Consider the following 19,248-nt stretch of genomic DNA (forward strand, 5'->3'; position numbering starts at 1 on the left):
AAGGTGAAAGTGCATCTTTGTGGCAATGAAGTCATTCTTCCCCAGAACACTAACACTTTTGTCCACAGGGTCACACAAAAAATGCAAAACTCCTCATAGCATCTGTAAATGAACAGAGGTTTCTCACCATCCCTGTGTGTGTCCAATGGTATCTGAGGGACATCATCGTCACAGAGAGTCTCAGCCGAGCCATGGCTAGCAGACAGAGATGGGGCAGGCTGTTGGACCTGTGGGCTCATGCCTACAGGCGAAGTCCTGGACAACAGCGACTCTGTTGAGGAGCGTCCGCTATCTGCTGCTAAACTGTCTGCAGAATTAGGAAAAAAAATAAAGGCATAAAACTGTAACCCAGCGTTACATGTGCAAAATAGTCTGGAGGTAATCATATGATCCCACAATCAGGCCATATATACATTATGTGGACATACTGTGTTATACCAAGCAAGAGAGGTGGGTTTACTCCATTCAAGAACAATGCTGGTCTACTTTCCAAGAGAGAGGTGCAATATACTGTTATGTCCAGACAAAGATGTTGGCTTGATTCATTTATAAACAATATATACAGCCTCAGTTGACACTCTGAACATGAGTAACTTCAGTAAAAAAAACCCATGATCCTCTGGGAACAAAAGAAATAGCCCAATTTCTCATTTCATTCATCATGGTTCACTAATGAGATACAATATGAAGGAGAAAGATGCAATTAACAGAAAAGGGATGAATAGGGAATGGTACCCACTTTGTTAGAATAATTATACAATGCATATGTTAACCACAGTCTTGGGAAAATATGAGACCCAAATAAAACAGTTTACATGCCCAACAATCAACTCGATAAATCTTAAAAAAAAAAATCCACCATAGTGCAACAGCATGACAAGAATAGAAATGCAAAGCAAGAACTACAGCATAAAAAAGTCAGTTACGGGAAATAGGCACAGACAACACAAAACATGTATTCAGTTAATGCATCAATAATAGAGAATTACCCAAATTAATTATGAAGGAGGTAAATAAAAGAAGGTGCAAACACAGATATAAACCAGTAAAGAACATACTATCTGGTGTCAGGGAGTCTGCAGCCTGGCTGTCCTGTGCCAGTGTGTGTGAGGAGAGAGGTGGTGTTCCCGGCATCACACCCTTTTGGGTGTACACTTTACAACGCTGGGACGGGGAGGACGGGGGCCTGATGGAATCAGAGATACATGATGACAACAGTCATGCTTCAAACTGCTCATGTGAACAGCTGTCCCTTGCTTGGATGGTTCATTATATGGACATGCTTTCTTATGAGTTTTTACTTAAATCATAGATAAAGGAGTGAGGTCTGCACACTTCTCAGGCATATATATATATATATAGCGTTTTTTTCCGAAACCGTCAATGGTGTTGTGAGTGCTCGACTAATAAGGAGCGGAATATCAATACGGATACAGGAAAAAACGCTGTATCCGTGTTCCTGTATCCGTGTTGATATATATATATATATATATATATATATATATATATATATATATATGTGTGTGTGTGTGTGTGTGTGTGTGTGTGTGTAAATATATATATATATAGCGTTTTTGTTTCCCCGGAAACCATCAATGGTGTAGATAAAAGTGTTCAACAAGTGAGGAGTGGAATGTTAAGATTTGTTTACAAACAATGTACAAAAACAATCTTTGCATATTTTTTTCTGGGTGTGTGCACACTTGGTTGCTCTTCTGTTATTACGTAAATAGATAAATAAATGTATATATATATATATATATATACACACACACACACACTACACACTCTACACTATATAGTTTTTTTAAACTGTCAATGGTGTTGATAAAATAAACATATATGTACATGTATATATATATATATATTTTTTTTTTTAAGTCATAGAACAAAGGAGTGAGGTCTTCACACTGAAATGCTCCTAATACTTATTTTATTTGGCAATGTTTTGAGCTCTTCCTCAGGCAGAAAAAAATATTTTTTCTGGGTGTGTGCACACTTTGTTCCTATCTGTTATTACTTAAATAAACAAGAATTTAAATATGTCAACAAGGTTATAAAAAGTATCAAATTTGAAATTTTTTCAAAATACTTGTTTTAAAGACATACATGTGTTTGTGTGTGTGTGTATGTGTGTGTGTGTACTCTACCTGTAGTCTGCAGTTTTGGTTAGGCTGGCAATTCCAAGGCGTGGTGATCCTATCGGGCGTGCCTTACCCTCGCTGCTGCTGCCACCACTCAGAGACTCACGGCTGTCCAGTCAGACAACAGTAAACAGTAAATGCCATATTTGCAGTTAACATCAGACATATGGCTGATAATGTCAATCACTAACCCCATCATTCTATCTTTGAAAACACTGATCTAACAATAAACATGACATCTCATGTAGACCCACAAACATGCTTTTATTTTGTTTGTCTTCGAACTTTCTCTTGCACTGGATTCTTCCTAACTGCGGTCGAGGATGATGGACTTATAACTAGTTTAATTTGATGACTGTGATATTCACAGCTGAGAAGGTGCAACCACATGAATCAGTTGCTGTATCAGTATCAATGTCAAGAAGAAGCTGAATGATCAAGTGAAGCTCTCAGTTTGATTTGGTTCAACCCTCAAATATAGTCACAAGTATTGACTAGTGACTAAATGATTGACATTGCTGATACAAGCAATGGAATTTTTTTTTCTCTGTATGGTTGTGGGGTTCACCCTTCTTAATAGGCTTTGCTGACCCTGTTGCCACTACGAGCCTGACCCACAAAATGGTATATAGCTATCGGATGGATTGTGTAGTGAAGTCCCGCTGATGACCAGGTGCTACACATTTTCAGGACACAATGTCTGCCCTCACCTTTCATGAAGCGTGTTGTTCTTGGTCCTGCACATGGAGTTCGATGTGGTGCTGCTGCTTCCTGTGACGCTCCTGGTACTGGTAGCTAAAGAGGAACCAGAACTCTGGGCCAGGCTGTGGATCATTGTCTGGGCAAGCTCAGCCTCCTCCACCACCTCCCTGATCTCCTGGAGTTGCTGGTCATTGGTCCTCCTCCTGGAGGCTCCTGGGGAAGAGGAGGTGAGCTCTACTGTGCCTCCTCTAGGACTAGCAGAACCTGCGGGATGTTTGACAGATCATTGTTTTGCAAAATTCTCACTGGGAACCAAAGTCAGGTAAGGATAACATCAATCTTTTCTGTAGCAATTATCACTATCTAAAGCTAAAGACTGACAGTTGGTAAAATTTTCAATTTGTTGCCCCCAGAGTAAGTGAAAAAACACAAAGTATAGAAAAGATACATATTTATACAATCACTAACATAGTTAGTACCTGGGCCTTCATTTCTTCATAAAAAGAATGAATTTCAAACTTTACCAGTTCGGGCATCTGTATCTGAGCAATGTCTGGGGCCAGAAGGGGCAGAAGCCAGTGGAGCTGAAGCCAATCCTGTCTCCTGTTTGACACCCTGGTTACTCGCTGGAACCTCCTCAAATGGGAACTTTGCCACCTAAAAGAAAGAGTTAAATGATGGAAAATTGTATGGGAGAAATAAAGGGCACTTTTTAAGGTGGTATAAAGTAGCTGTTATTGTTAAGGAATGGTTGTGATATCCATTGATATCACAGGTTACATAGATACAGATGGAATAATTTTTCTAGGGATGCACCTTTATCACTTTTTCACTAATGACACCAATTCAAAATACAAATCTTTAAGTATTGGCTGATACCAAGTACCAAACAATTCCATTACTTTTGCTGAACTCTGCAGATGTAGACCATTAGGTTGAGGTCACTGGACTTTTTGGTCCAGTGATCAGGAGAGAATCTTTTTTTTTTACCATTAAAGAAATACAAGCTTCCATGTGCCATGGGATCCGGGGATGTTAAAATGTTAAAAAATATCATAGAGTCTTTCAACTGTAATTGTTCAGTTCGATTTGTTTTCCTTGATAAAAATAATCCATCCATTCATCCATTATCCAAACCGCTCATCCTGCTCTCAGGGTCGTGGGATGCTGGAGCTTATCCCAGCAGTCACTGGGCGGCAGGCCGGGAGACACACTGGACAGGCCGCGAGTCCATCACAGGGCCAACACACACACACACACACACACACACACACACACACACACACACACACACACACACACACCTAGGGAAAATTTAGTACGGCCAATTCACCTGACCTACATGTCTTTGGATTGTGGGAGGAAACTGGAACACCCGGAGGAAACCCACGCCGACACTGGGAGAACATGCAAACTCCACACAGAGGATGACCCCGGTCGACCCCCAAGGCTGGACTACCCCAGAGCTCGAACCCAGGACTTTCTTGCTGTGAGGTGACCGTGCTAAACGCTGTGCCACTGTGCCACCCATTGGGGGAAAACAAAAATTCACTAAAAAAAAAAAATGCAGTAAATCAATCCATTGTATTCATTTATGTCAAACTACTCATGGACTTTAATTTTGGCGTTTATTCTTGGATAAAATGTATGACATTGATAATGATACTCGATTTTAGCCTGGCATATGTCTAATATCCAATAACCCTTTCCATATCAGTGCATCCCTATTTTTTTCCCATTTGAAAAAAATCCATATTAAGACGAATTGTTGAAACTGGCAGTTAATATCAACTACGCCATTGTCTTCCTAGCATAGAACAAAATATTAAAAAATCTGTTTTCTGATTTCTCTCTCATTTTGATTTTATGTATATATGCCTTATTAAATAATGAAAACAATCCATAAAATGGAAAACTATTTTCACCTCCTCACTGCCATCAATGCAGTCTAGTCTCTCTTGCAGTTCAGCAAATGTGTTACACTTGAGACATTCGGCTCCTTCCTCTGGGACAGGGGCCAGGGGCTGTCCTAGCAGGGATTGGGGTGGTTGGTGCACAGGCTGGGAGGAAAGGCCACCAGACTGGGTCTTGGACTCAGGCTGTGGCTGGGCCTTTCGCAGAAGACATAAAGACATTAAGGCACAAAAGAGACAAAGAATTGGTGAAGAGTTGTCCATCAATGGATGCTTAAAAGGAATAGAAAAGTAACATAAGTACAGGCATAGGTTCAGGCGTATTTGACCATTTATGAAAGCACTGCGAGCGTTTTTGTATCTTTGCACCGTAATTTTTTTAATGCCGCCAGGAGGAGCCATGCAGTCTGCTGGAAGAGTGATGCGTGATGTCACATAGACTCAATGCTGATTAACTCCACCGGTGCCACTCTTCAAATACAGAAGGGGCAAAATGTTTAAATGGAAATCAACATCCGCACAAAAGATGGCAGAAAGTGACTCAGAAGGCAGAAAAAAAAGGAATTAGACTAACAACTTCCTTCAGTGCAGGAAAATGGTGTGAAAATATATGGTCAGTGTAATAGCCTGTGATCCCAATGCTTCCAGTCTTAGTAGCCGTTTGCGAATCCGAAGTGAAATTATGTCAGAGCATTTAGGCTGTCTCCACCATGGATGTATTATAGTAGAACTGGATATGGTGCTGCCGCTCAGCCTTGCAGCCAATTTTTTTCCAGTGGTCACTCGTGGTATTGCAGCAAAAAATCCCCTGCGGTGGCACAAAAAACATTTTCCCCATAGACCACCGTTGTAAAAGAGATGTCTGTAAAACTGTTGACAGGACACCTGCAACTATAATCATGGTCAATTATTACTCTTTGTATTGTATGTTTTTAAGCCACGGGGTTTTAATCTTTTTAAAAAATTCCAAAGCCCAGAAAAAATCTTTTTTTTTTTTTGCATGACAGCATGGCTGTGTACGAGGCGTTATGCCGTGGGATTCATAATAATGTGTGTAGCGTGTACGAGCTGTTCTCATAGCCCTAGAGGCATGATGGGAGTAACACAACTGCGCATATTCAGTGGGCCCCATGTACCCGGAAATAACCCGGAAGCCGGAAACTTTTTCGGCGTAGGCGTCAGGCGAGCAATTCTCATAGGAACGAACAGGCACCATTTTTGGATCCGGTATCCAGTTCTACTATAATACATCCATGGTCTCTGACAGAGACCTGTCTTTCACTGAGAACCTGCCCTTTCTCTTTGTTTCCTATGGTCATCTGGCGCTTCAGTGCCCTCGGCCCAATACAGGTACTAAACTTTGAGTGTTTCACCTGTTCAGGAGCTGAAGAAGTTTTGACTTCAACTTAAAGCACACAGCTAATCAATGTCACTTTGAGCACTACCACCCAATCAGGCTGAAGTGTGGGTGAGACCTAATGACAAACAGGAACTCAATGGTGACGTAAACAAGCTGCACAGGGGAAAAAAATAAATGTCTTGTTTAGTTATGTTGGGTGAAATTAGATGGAGAAATTCCTCTAATTCTCCACTGCTCTTAGGAAACTACGCTATAAACCTAGTCTCCTTTAATTTCAATTCGTGTATAAGCCGATGATATTCTCCTAAATCTTTCCTTCTCTCAATCATATCATGGACTAAGACTGACCATGTCTTTTTGGCTCTGGTTCAGAGAGAACACAGTAGAGGGCGGACACATCTCTATTGTGTAATAAACTACAAAGCAGCCCCTAATGGGGCGTCTGGGTGGTGTGGCGGTCTATTCCATTGCCTACCAACATGGGGATCGCCAGTTCGAATCCCCGTGTTACCTCCGGCTTGGTCGAGTGTCCCTACAGACACAATTGGCTGTGTCTGTGGTTGGCAAGCCGGATGGAGGTATGTGTCCTGGTCGCTGCACTAGTGCATCCTCTGGTCGGTCGGTCGGGGTGCCTATTCAGGGGAGGGGGAACTGGGAGAAATAGCGTGATCCTCCCATGCGCTACGTCCCCCTGGTGAAACTCCTCACTGTCAGGTGAAAAGAAGTGGCTGGCAACTCCACATGTATCAGAAGAGGCATGTGGTAGTCTGGAGCCCTCCCCGGATTGGCAGAGGGGGTGGAGCAGCAACCGGGATGGCTTGGAAGAGTGGAATAATTGGCCAAGTGCAACTGGGTGGAAAAAGGGGGAAACCCCCCCCTCCCAAAAAAAAGAGTCCTTAATAAGCTGTGCAAATCTAAAAAATAAAGGAAACAGCTTACAGTTTATGTCACACAGCTTCAATGGTATTTAATATTACACAGCAACACAAATGCGCAGCACCTAAGTGCTCACCACCTGTGGCAGCCTCGGGTATTATGCAAGTACTCGCCTTCAACCTACTGCCACAAAACGGAGTCTCTGGTGGAGACACAGCCTGACACAAGCAAGCTGTGAGATTTATCTGACGAGAGAATTCTTAGAAACTGACTTTCAGAGACAGATTTCTAAGTTGTATGAGTGCTTTCTTTTCAATTATTTGCATGGATTGTTAGTTCAGATCATATTCTACCCTCCAAACTGTATTTTAACCATGAGTTTACTTTTCCTTTAATCACCTTGCTCTGGGCTCCAGCTGCCTGACTCTGTGGTTGATGCTGCTCTGAGGCTTTGCCACGGAGCAAAGCAGGTACAATTGGAACAAACTCTGGTGGCCCCTCATTATCGGTCAGTTCTCTATCTGAGACAGCAGCCCCATTAGGACCAACGTAGATCACTGTGTCACATGACTGCTCGCTGCTTGAGTATTCGTCAGGGTCACTGGAGAGGCGGAGCAATGGAAGGTTGGAGTCAGCATCGCCACGGTGATGGAAAGGTCGTAGATGGGTTGGCCGACGCATGCGGCCTTCCTCACAGGAGCTCTCCCCCCCGGAGGAGCTGGAGGTGTATTGCTGGGTAGACACATAATGAGATGGACAGAGAGTGAGGGAAGAGGCAGGGAATGGTGTAAAGAGAGGAAGGGAAAAAAAATAGGTCGCTTGTTTTTGAGGCTAACATTCCTTTCAGTCTTTAGTAACATAATTCACCAATGTGACTTTTTTTTTTATTCAGTCAAAGCTGAAATCCAGGGGTTTTCTCTATTAATTAATAGTTATTTTATCCATTTAGACCATGGAGTCAGGTTTCATAATGCTAACTGGCATCTTTACCATGGTGGGAGACACTCTCCACATACTGCTGCTGAAACTTTTGACCAGGTAGGACAAACGACACAGCACCGGCTAACAGATTCCCACTCACGCAGGAATAAAGGATAGAAATGTGACAATGATGTGGCTATACTTCTATTGAACAGCTAATCTGCCAATTCTACAATCAATATTGCATTACAACAGTGTTCCCACATAGTTTGATGTAGCTTGTAATACATTAGATTGCTCGTTTAACTTTGGTCCAAGCATGCCCCTTTTACAAAGGTGGAAACTACTGCTGAGCTAACAGTACACAAGTGACAGTCAGTGTGTTTACATGCAAGTTAAAAAGTTAATTTTAATCAGATTAAGACAATAATTTGTTTATGCTACCTGTCAAGTAAAAATCTTAAACTATTTTAATCAAATTAAGGTCTAAATCAACACAAGCTTAATGTGATTAACAGAGCTTGATTTTTCATTTGACATTCAATTTATGTTGCTTTGTATATGCCTTAATTAGAGTTCTTTCAGAGAATCTGTTGTGCAGATGGACCAAAAACGCTGCTGGCATCTGATCCGTAAACAACAGACCACACGGCGAGCAGCAGTAAACAACGGCTTTTCTGGAACGAGACTGAAATGCTGTTCAAGGTCAATAAAAATGAATGATATAAGCATCCTAAAGTTTTTGGACAGGTAAAAATCTAGAGCGGAGACATTTTCCACAAAGTCTGGAAAAGTTGCCCACAATATAGCTTCCACTATCCAACAATTTGACTACCCGTTGAGTCTTGTAAACTCGGATCATTGAAGAGATTGCATGACTGTGAACACATGTAGACACTTTCATCAAAACTATCACCTTAATTCAGATTCCCCTTAATCAGATTATTGACTGCATGCTAAAATAGTCAATAACTGCTACACCCTGTTTGAAGTTCTCACTACCAGACGGAGGGAAAGATCAGGGAAATCATGGATTTCAGCTTTGAATGTAATTTTGCATAATGGATTAAAGTTTATGGGTATCACCACAGGGACTTAAATTACATTTATCTTTTGCATTAGACTATGACTTTTAAGGTTTCCCACCATGGTGAAGTATTTGTTTTTAACTTCTGATTATAAACACTGACACCTTATATTAACTTACAACAGTGACTTTAGTTTTCTTCTTTTTCATGCGGAGGACACGGGATGCAATCTGGATGGTGGAAAGTGTTTCTGAGAAATCCTTGGGAGAGGCGGAGATGTGAGCAATCATTGTGGTCCGGCAGTTCATGTTGCCTAGTGACTCCCTCAACAGCATGGTCAACTTGCTGTCTCTGGTGAAACACATACAGCAAGAAAGAAGCACAGAAAGACAAACATCTTGAGAAGAAAACCAATGTAAAAATGTGATTAAAAACTGCTTGATTTCTCACTGGCTCAATTTTCGTTGATATTTATGCTGGTGATGGTCACCAAAGGATGAAGAAAAGGATTTGAATCTTTATCCATCTGAGGTGTCCAGGTAGCGTAGCAGTCTATTCCATTGCCTACCAACACGGGGATCACCAGTTCGAATCCCCGCGTTACCTCTGGCTTGGTCAGGCGTCCATACAGACACAACTGGCCATGTCTGCAGGTGGGAAGCTGGATGTGGGTATGTGTCCTGGTCACTGCACTAGCACCTCCTCTGGTCAGTCAGGGCACCTGTTCAGGGGGAGGGGGAGCTGGGGGGAATAGCATGATCGTCCCACGTGCTACGTCCCCCTGGTGAAACTCCTCACTGTCAGGTGAAAAGAAGTGACTGGCGACTGACTCCGCATGTATCGGAGGACACGTGTGATAGTCTGCAGCCCTCCCTGGATTGGCAGAGGGGGTGGACCAGCAACTGGGACGGCTCAGAAAAGTGGGGTAATTGGATGGGTACAATTGGGGAGAAAAGGGATAGAAAAAAATCTTTATCCATCTGGACCATTGATCACAGGATGAAGGAAAGGATCATCTCTTTTGAGCTGTGCTATTGAAACTCCCTACACTAAGTTCAGAACAAAGCTGCAAGACATGCTCTATGAAGAAAGGTCACGTGACATCTGCACTCACTTCCCTTAATTTGTTCACAGTTCAATTCAGAATTCAGCCACGAAAGAGAGGTTTAGAGGGGGTTGAGGATTTTTAAAAAAATTTAAAGACTTAAAGTTTTAGTTATTTATTTATGAGGGTTAAAATGGGTGGGTTATTCATGTGGTTGTAACCTCTTCTATCCCCATTATAGGAACTTTTATTCTTCTGCAATAGACAGTTTGGCTGTACCATGATCTACATTGAAGATTAAAGTCGAAACTGGCCTCTAGACTGGAGGTTTCCTATCTAGTCCTCTTAATAAAAGAAAGGACACCATAAAATCTCATTAAATCCAAACAACCTAAGAAAGACATGTGGATATTATTTTGTCTAACATGATTATCCATCTCCCGGCGAGATTAAATTAGCTGATGGAAATAAACTAGGCTGTGTGTTTAAGAAGAGTTTCTCCTGGGTGGGCCACTGCAGTTATTCATTGCTTTTTCAGTGTGTGTATGTGTGTGTGTGTGTGTGTGTGCGTGTGTGTTTTGTGGGCTTAGACCTGCAGGGCTCCGTGGCCCAATACTTCATGCTGCTGTCCCTCTTTTTACCAAAACATACCCTGAGGCCATCAGCTTCAATGCACATACTTGCATTACACACACACACATTCATCATACGTGTGCACATGCGCACGCACACACACACGCACGCACGCACACACACACACACACACACACACACACACTCTTGCTCTCTCTCCTTTCTTGACCAACCCTCTCCCCTCGGTGTTCTCCCTCCCCTTCTCTCTCCTATGCTGCTGCAGGCTATTCATTACCCTCTTCTTTCTCTCTTCCCCTTTCTCTTCATCTAGTTATCTATATCTAGGATAACTATTTGTAAATTTTATGACTTCCAAGTTGAAAAAATATCGAGGGAATTTTACTTCAATCGTAAAGAGTAACATGAAAAATAAATGTCATTTATGATACATTCTATCTATTTAAGACACTGGCTAAATCCCAAATATCAAAACCATGAACACATTTGTAGTCTCTTATTCTAATGGTTACTGTTTGATACATTTGCTTGCTACACAGCACATCACAGCCAAATGTGGAAGATTACAGAGTAACTGAATCCTAGACCAGTTTATTGAGTTTGATGTAGGTATGCCAAAGAACCAGCATTGACAGTACTATTGACCATAGTTAGTGCTGGCTCTGTCTGTCTGTCTGTCTGTCTGTCAATGCTGATAGGTGCACTGGATCACCTAGCCAACAGAGCGATTATCAGTGTCATCAGAGAAGAAGAAGAAAGCCATTTTATTTTGTCATTGTATTCTTACAACAAATTTGTCTTCTGCATTTAACCCATCCTATTGTATAGGAGCAGTGGGCAGCTGCAGCGCCCGGGGACCAACTCCAGGTCTTCTTTCCATTGCCTTTGTCAGAGGCATAGACAGGAGTATTAACCCTAACATGCATGTCTTTTTGATGGTGGGAGGAAACCGGAGCACCCAGAGGAAACCCACGCAGACACAGGGAGAACATGCAAACTCCACACAGAAATGACCTGGGATGGCCTGGGGTTCGAATCCAGCACTTTCTTGCTGTGAGGCACCAGTGCTAAATACTGGGCCACCGTGCCACCCAAAAAAACGGTTTGCCCCATATGAGGGGAACTCATGACATTCAGATTATGAGACTGACGTGCTGCCTACTGCGCAAATGAGGCATTAGCTGCAGCTGTGTTTATCCTGCTATGCTAACATCACGTGGACGACCAAGCTACAAATAATCTACAATACAGAACTCAAGAGATATAACAATATGAACATATAAAAATGTTTTTTTTCTTCATTCAATAGTTGGGGAAGGGGCTATCACATTTCTTGGCAAGTCTTTTTAAGTTCGTATGGATCTCTGAAGCTTAGCGTGTTCAAACAGTATCACATTGGGTATCAAGTTAAGTTAAATAAAACATTTTATAATCAAGGTGTAGCTTTAAATCATTTAGTATTTACCTCTGCAACAATTTTAGTGACTTAAGAAATTGGACCAAATTTAAATTTTGCCGATGGCCAGATTCATTGGTAGAGTTCATTTGCAACAACAGTACATTCAAAGCACTTGGCTGATACTTTTAGTAGGAACATGTTACAGTGTGTGTCACTTTGAAATTAGCTTCCTTGATCACCGACAAGCTCATTACAAGTGACTAGCAAAGAACAGTGTAGAGGTCAAAGCTGCAGCGCCAAGATAAAAGAATGAACAAAATATTATCCTTACATGGTCGTGTATAGCAGAGAGGTGCTAAGTAGCAGGGTGCTTAATTGCAATAAGATATTAATTAGGTAAAGTACACATAATGGAAGAGAGTAGGTGAGCACAGAGAAGTCTGCTTATTCATAGCCAACTCAGTCCAAAACGTGTGGGCAGGTCATTCTTCCATCGAGGAGCCGAGACATAAGATCTGGTTGTAAGATGTGGTATGAATGCCACAGGGAGAGGGAGGACAAAGGTGCCTGTTAGAAGGGAACTGTATGGCATGGGCAAGAGGAGGAATGACTCTTTTTGGAGTTTTTTTTTTTTTTGCCAGCACAAGGGTTTTGAATTTGACAGGAGCATTCACAGAGAGCAAATGGGGGGAGTGCAGGAGAGGGTGACAGGAGAGCAGGGCATTGTGCCACATAGTGATGTTGTCACACTGCTTCTGATTCAAAAACCAGAGGATGCAGCCTTACAAAAATATAACAGTAATATGTGGGACTACCTTTTCTCAAGTAAACACCCTTTTTACATGTGGTCCAAGTCACTGTTATCTGAGTTCAGAACAGTTTTTTCAAAAAATTTTTTACCCCACCCCCCCACCACCACCACCCCTCACATGTTAAAAGATGACACTGGACATTATGGATGTTCAAAACCATAGTTTTGTACAGAGAGGAGACACGAAGTTATTCCATGATACCTCATCCACAATTCTACACAAAGCTAATCCAGTATAAATACACATAATAATAATAACAATAATAATACATTTTATTTATGAGTGCCTTTCATAGCACTCAAGGGCACCTTACAAAACACAGTTAAAAAAAAGCAGCACTGTTTCATGCCTTTTTGGGGCAACCTGACTCAGTTATTTTGGAGCAAGTTGTCATATGTGACAATCTGTGACAACAACCAACCCCGCTAGGACCCATCCCAGTTCATCCTTGCCTAGCAATGCTGCCTAAAGACTATTAACCACTGAAGACACCTGACTGCATCCTAATACTGACCCACAAAAATCATATCTCTGAAGAAGACAGGATAAAAGTACCGTTCTTACCGATATGCCAGTGAAGGAGGCACTGGATATTGAAAAAAAAAAAGTCAAAAATTTTTTTTGGGCTTTTCAGATTTCTTGGTTCTAGAGAAATGAGAAGTTGTTCTATGAAACAGCTTGTCCAAACTCCTCTCCAACTGATCGCAAAATGAGTCTCCAAAGTCACTTGCTGTATTCCCGTCTGCAATATAAAACAACTTTGCCAGCTCACAGAAGTTTTCTAAGCTCAGCTAGGGGGATGAAGTTTGCAGATAAACTGTTGTTTTTCTCCAAATGGTAATCAACTTTTATTGGCCCCGTTTCATTTTTCTTTTGAGTGTTTTTGATTACAAAGTCATGTGCACAGAGATATTGTCAAATCGCTTATTAACAGCTACTGGAAACAAAACTAGTTCATATTAGAATTTAAAATTACAAATGTGGCTTAACATTCAAGTCAAGTCAATTTTATTTGTATAGTCCAATATCACAAATTACAAATTTGCCTGGGTGGGCTTTACAGCAACACAGCATCCTGTCCTTAGACCCTCTCATTGGATAAGGAACAACTCCCTAAAATTTTTAAAAAAAAACTTTAACAGGGAGAAAAAATAGGTGGAAACCTCAGGGAGAGCAACAGAGGAGGGATCTCTCTCCCAAGACAGACAACATGCAATGGATGTTGTGTTTACACAATTTACACAATACAAAGTTGAAAGAGGGTAACAGAATTATAATGGAATTATAAAATATATGAAGAATATGATGCGCAGGATGCATTCAGATGGATTTGTGGCTCCTGAATGTAACCAGCTGTGGCACAAGTGGGAATGTGTGAAGAAGAAAGAGAAAGAGAGAGAGAGAGAGAGAGAGAGAGAGAGAGAGAGAGAGAGAGAGAGAGAGAGAGAGAGAGAGAGAGAGAGAGAGAGAGAGAGAGAGAGAGAGAGTGTTCTATAATTCCAGCATTAGGTGGCACAGTATTTTGCAATGTAGATGCACAGGTTGGTGATTAAATTAACCATGGGACACAAAGAGCTACACAGCCTTAAGGATAAAGTCAGAAACAGCTGGAGAGCAAGACGGAAGAAACAAGGGAGGAAGGAAAGTGGGTGAGTAAGGGGGAGGGGGTAACACAAAGACTTTGAGAGTATGGTCTACTCCTGAAAGATATAGTCATATAGCCTCAGGGAAAACAAATTCAGTTCCTGGGATCTTCCTTGTACTTGCTATACTCTTCTCTTTCTCTGGGTCTTTCATTTTCTCAATTTCCTGTTTTCCAATTTTGGTGAATTTTCTGTTACCAGATGTTACCAGATTCTTTCCTACTCCCCCCTTCCAGCTTCAAGCGTTCTCTCTCTCTTGCCCTCTCTTTCTCTCTCTCTCTCCCATATTCACTCAGATGGCCAAATGGATTTAATGAATATGGAACAGCAGCTGTTGTTGTTTAAAACATTAACTCCCTGAAACTGAAAAAACACCTCAATAGACCGCGTCCTTCCTTTCCTCTACTTTCCTCCAAAACATCTTACCGTATTCATACTCTTCCCTTCCTTCCTTTCTCCTATCCTTTCTTCCTCCAAAGCACTGTAATCAACCTCTCTCCTCTCATTGTCACTCCTTTGTTCTTGTTCCTTTCCCCTGCTTCTGTCAGGTATGATCAAGGCAATGAGAAAGATACGAACACACCTACGTACTGTATGCATGCATAGTACACATTCACATTCACCCAACTCACTTGTATGGGATGTGCTTGCTGCCGTTGACCAGGGCTAGGATCACATTGCCAAGGGCAGAGAGAGACAGGCAGAGAGGTGCAGAGCTGGGGGAAGAGTTCTCCCTGCCCCTCCCCCCTCCCCCAAGCACACTGACATCACAGCTGCCGAGGTCCAACAGGTGAAGGCGGCTACGACCACCTGACACTAGTGAAGAAGAAGAAGAAGAAGAAGAAGAAGAAGAAGAAGAAAGGGCGAAGGAGATAAGAGCGAGATAGAAGGGGAGTGTAAGGGAAGGTAAAAGGACAAATTTAAGTGATTTCTAAAAAGGCCAAGTTCTGATTTATTTATTGCTGCTACATCTAGTCTTGCACAACCACCAAGGGCATAGATTCATCCTGTACACCTTTTTCACATACTGTAATTACTCTTACCAAAATGCCTGTCAGTTAGTGAAGCAGAAAGTGTTCTTCCACCCATTAAAACTACAGAAAAATAAGATGAGGCCACAAACAGATGAGCTTATTTACTCTGAATTTGCAAATTGATACATACATGCTGTCACTTGAATGTACATGGGAATCGGCTGATTTCCTCGTGCGTTCATTCACCAGAGACTGTTTTTTTTCTTCTTAATTTTTAAGTTACTTGTTAGTAAATTGAAGGGGTAACGTAACTCAGAGGGAGCTCACGCCTCATTAGAATGTGACTGTGTGAGTCAGACATGGGTGAAAACAGGCTGTGGCAACAGTGTGTGATCCCAAGACAGCTAATTCTGTCAGCATCTGTCCAAGATTAAAACATTCACCCAAGATTAGTCTTGTCATTGCGGCAAACCTCCTTTGTGTTTTGCAGGTGTGATAACTCTGTTTCTCTCACACACAAGCAAACACACACACACACACACACACACACACACACACACACACACACACACACACACACACACACACACACACACACACACACACAAATTCCTGCCTCTCAGACACTCACAGTTGCCGGTATCAGTGTTAGACATTCTCTGATGCACATTATTATTGTGACTGCATTAACGTTGTTATTTGTGCACATGTGAATTTGTCATATCTCAGTGAATCCATTTGGCAGGCAAACCAGTGAAGACTGTCAACCTGTCTGACACAGAACCGGTGTGTGTGTGTGTGTGAGTGCACTGAAGTTTATGCTGATGATTCATAAGAGCTAGCATCCATCCATAATCCAAGTCGCTTATCCCAACCGGTGTCGCAGGATGCGGGAGTCTCTCCCAGCTTTCACTGGGTGGCACACGGTGAGACAACCTGGACAGGTTGCCAGCCCATCACAGGGCCAACACACACACACCTAGGGACATTTTAGTACGATCGATTCACCTGATCTACATGTCTTTGGACTGTGGTAGGAAATCGGAGCACCCGGAGGAAACCCAACCAGACATGGGGAGAACATGCACACTCCACACAGAGGACGACCCGGGATGACCCCCATGTCTGGACTACCCTGGGGCTCGAACCCAGGACCTTCCTGCTGGGAGGCGACCGTGCTAACCACTGCGCCACCGTGCCGCCAACAGCTACCATATCCATACCTACTAACAGATAATAGTTCCACATGTTTTATGTAAATTATTATTATTATTACAGCTGTGTACTTACTTCCTCCTTTTCCGGTCTTTTCCATGCGGTATTGATATATGTGCAGAGTGAACAGCATATGTGAGTTTCTGTGTTCCTCTTCAGTGATGTCGGGACGTTGGGTGCTATGGCGTGCGGCAATGGCCGCATCCAGAAACCAGGCCGCCTTCTCAGGCGTCGGGGCACGTAGTTCTGACTGGTTCTGAAGCTGTAGAATTTGTAGAGAGGGGCGTGGATGGGATAGTCAAGTCAAGTCATGTTTATTTATACAGCACATTTAAAACAACCACAGTTGAACCAAAGGGCTGCACAAGCTTAAAATACAATATAAAATAATTGACACATATGAATATAAAAATATATGTAAAGAAAACATAATAAAATAAAGAATATAAAATGTAAACAATAAAACATAAAAGTATATTTGCACAATAAAATCATGGTGTCAAGCTCAACTTGAATTGAATACCAGCAAGAAGAGGTAGGTCTTTAACAAAGATTTAAAAGTCTCTAGGGTCTGAGCACATCTTATCTGTACTGGTAGATTGTTCCAGAGATCAGGGGCAGCCACTGCAAAGGCTCTGTCGCCCCTATTCTTAAGCCTGGATCTCGGAACATGTAAGAGCATCTGGTTTGTTGACCTGAGTGCTCTGATTGGTGTATGATGATGTATTAGCTCAGATAAATAAGGTGGTGCCAGCCCATTTAAAGACTTCAAAACAAGTAATAAAATCTTAAACTGGATCCTAAAACAGACAGGGAGCCAATGACGGGAGGCCAGTACAGGCCTTATGTGATCACGTCATTTCTTTCCTGTCAGAAGGTGAGCAGCTGCATTTTGTACTAGCTGCAGGCGATGAAGTGATGACTGAGCTACACCAACATACAATGAATTACAATAATCCAAACGAGAGGTAATAAATGCATGAATTACCCTTTCAAGATCATTTGGAGGGAGATAGGCTTTTACTTTTCCAAGAAGGTGCAATTAAAAAAAACTTGTTTTCATGACTGAGCTTATTTGTTTATCAAAGTTAAAAGAGCCGTCAAAAATCACACCAAGATTCCTAACAGAAGAGCGACTGTAAGAAGCTAAAGGGCCAAGAGTGCTATCATAACCATCCAGAAGATCAGGTTCTCCATATACAATTATTTCAGTCTTATTTTGATTTAGTTTCAGGAAGTTTAACTCCATCCATATTTTGACATCCTTTAAACAACTCAGCAAAGCCTGTAAAGAATCTCTGCTGTTTGTTTTTATAGGCAGATAGATTTGCAAATCAGCAAAACAATGAAAATACATATTATCTTTTTTAAAAATGGACCCCAAGGGCAGCATATACAATGAGAAGAGAATGGGGCCCAAAATGGTGCCTTGAGGGACCCCACAGTTAAGTGGGGCTGCAGCTGAAGAGAATTGGTCTGTATGGACAGAAAAGCTTCTATGTGACAGATAAGACTTGAACCATTCTAGGGTAGTACCTTTAATGCCTACCCACAGCTCAAGACATGACAAAAGAATATTATGGTCAACCGTGTCAAAGGCAGCAGTCAGGTCCAAAAGCACCAGAACAGCAGAGTTCCCAGAGTCCACAGTTAAAAGAAGATCCTTAAAAACTCTTAAAAGGGCGGTTTCAGTGCTGTGACGTGATTTGAAACCAGACTGGAACTTTTCAGAAATGCCATTAATTTCTAGGTGCGTTTGTAATTGTACATAAACTACTTTCTCTAAGACATTTGAAAGAAAAGGCAGCTAGAAATTGGCCTGAAGTTAGAAAGAACAGAGGGATCAAGATTGCTGTTTTTGATGAGGGGCTGTACTACAGCATGTTTGAAAGCAGCTGGAACACAGCCTGAGAGAAGGGAGGTGTTTATCAAATTTACAATGCAAGACCCAACAGTTGTTAAAACATCCTTTAACAGTCTCGGTGGAATACTGTCTACGGGGCAATGTGAAGGCCTCAAGGTGATAGGTGAGTGTTTCTGTGTGCATATGTTTCCCATTGAACAGACGAGTACTACCCTACTGAAAATACCATGATTCCAATTACATGTGCTGGCAAATTAAGTTAATATTCAACAGCTTTAGTCATGTTGATGAATATGTGCCAGTGACTGACAGCCTGACCCTGTGGAGCAACCCATTATTAACCCATAAATGTCAGCCTTGTGCTATTTGGACTCAGCATGTGTGTTCAAGTTAAGTATTTAAATTTGTGTGTAAGAGATGGAGTGAACCAGAGACAGAAGGTAAGACATGCCACTGTCGGTTATGTGTGTGGTACTCCACAGTGTCATTACAGATGAGATTATGTTAGATTAGTTGAGGATTACATGGACGCTCTTGTATCTGTGACACCCTAATCCTATAAATATAACACCACAATCGCACACAGTTGCCATCAATCGACCTCTCCTTCACCACTTGAAAATGAACACACACACATTTACATATGCTTATGCACACACAAACAGGCCTGCAAACAAACATGTGCTCTATCGTTCTCTTGTGTCTTTGTTCAAACATGTGTCGGGTCATACCCATCAAATCAACCAGATGCAGACACGCAA

At 41.9% G+C, this 19,248-nt stretch overlaps 1 protein-coding gene across 1 annotated transcript in view; it reads right to left on the reverse strand.

The window, feature by feature from the left end:
- The window catches only part of kif26ba (kinesin family member 26Ba), a 171,095-nt gene that overhangs the window by 15,736 nt on the left and 136,111 nt on the right, over positions 1-19,248 (reverse strand). The window contains exons 10-19 of the mRNA XM_056279329.1: positions 16,699-16,885; positions 15,067-15,250; positions 9,124-9,295; positions 7,395-7,727; positions 4,772-4,957; positions 3,371-3,503; positions 2,855-3,110; positions 2,151-2,252; positions 1,059-1,186; positions 128-307 (exon numbers count right to left, since the gene is read on the reverse strand). Coding sequence (XP_056135304.1) covers positions 128-307; positions 1,059-1,186; positions 2,151-2,252; positions 2,855-3,110; positions 3,371-3,503; positions 4,772-4,957; positions 7,395-7,727; positions 9,124-9,295; positions 15,067-15,250; positions 16,699-16,885 — 1,861 coding nt within the window. The remainder of the gene's footprint in view (positions 1-127; positions 308-1,058; positions 1,187-2,150; positions 2,253-2,854; positions 3,111-3,370; positions 3,504-4,771; positions 4,958-7,394; positions 7,728-9,123; positions 9,296-15,066; positions 15,251-16,698; positions 16,886-19,248) is intronic.

Source organism: Lampris incognitus, chromosome 4 (genome assembly GCF_029633865.1).
Source record: "Lampris incognitus isolate fLamInc1 chromosome 4, fLamInc1.hap2, whole genome shotgun sequence".
NCBI classification, from domain to species: Eukaryota; Metazoa; Chordata; class Actinopteri; order Lampriformes; family Lampridae; genus Lampris; species Lampris incognitus.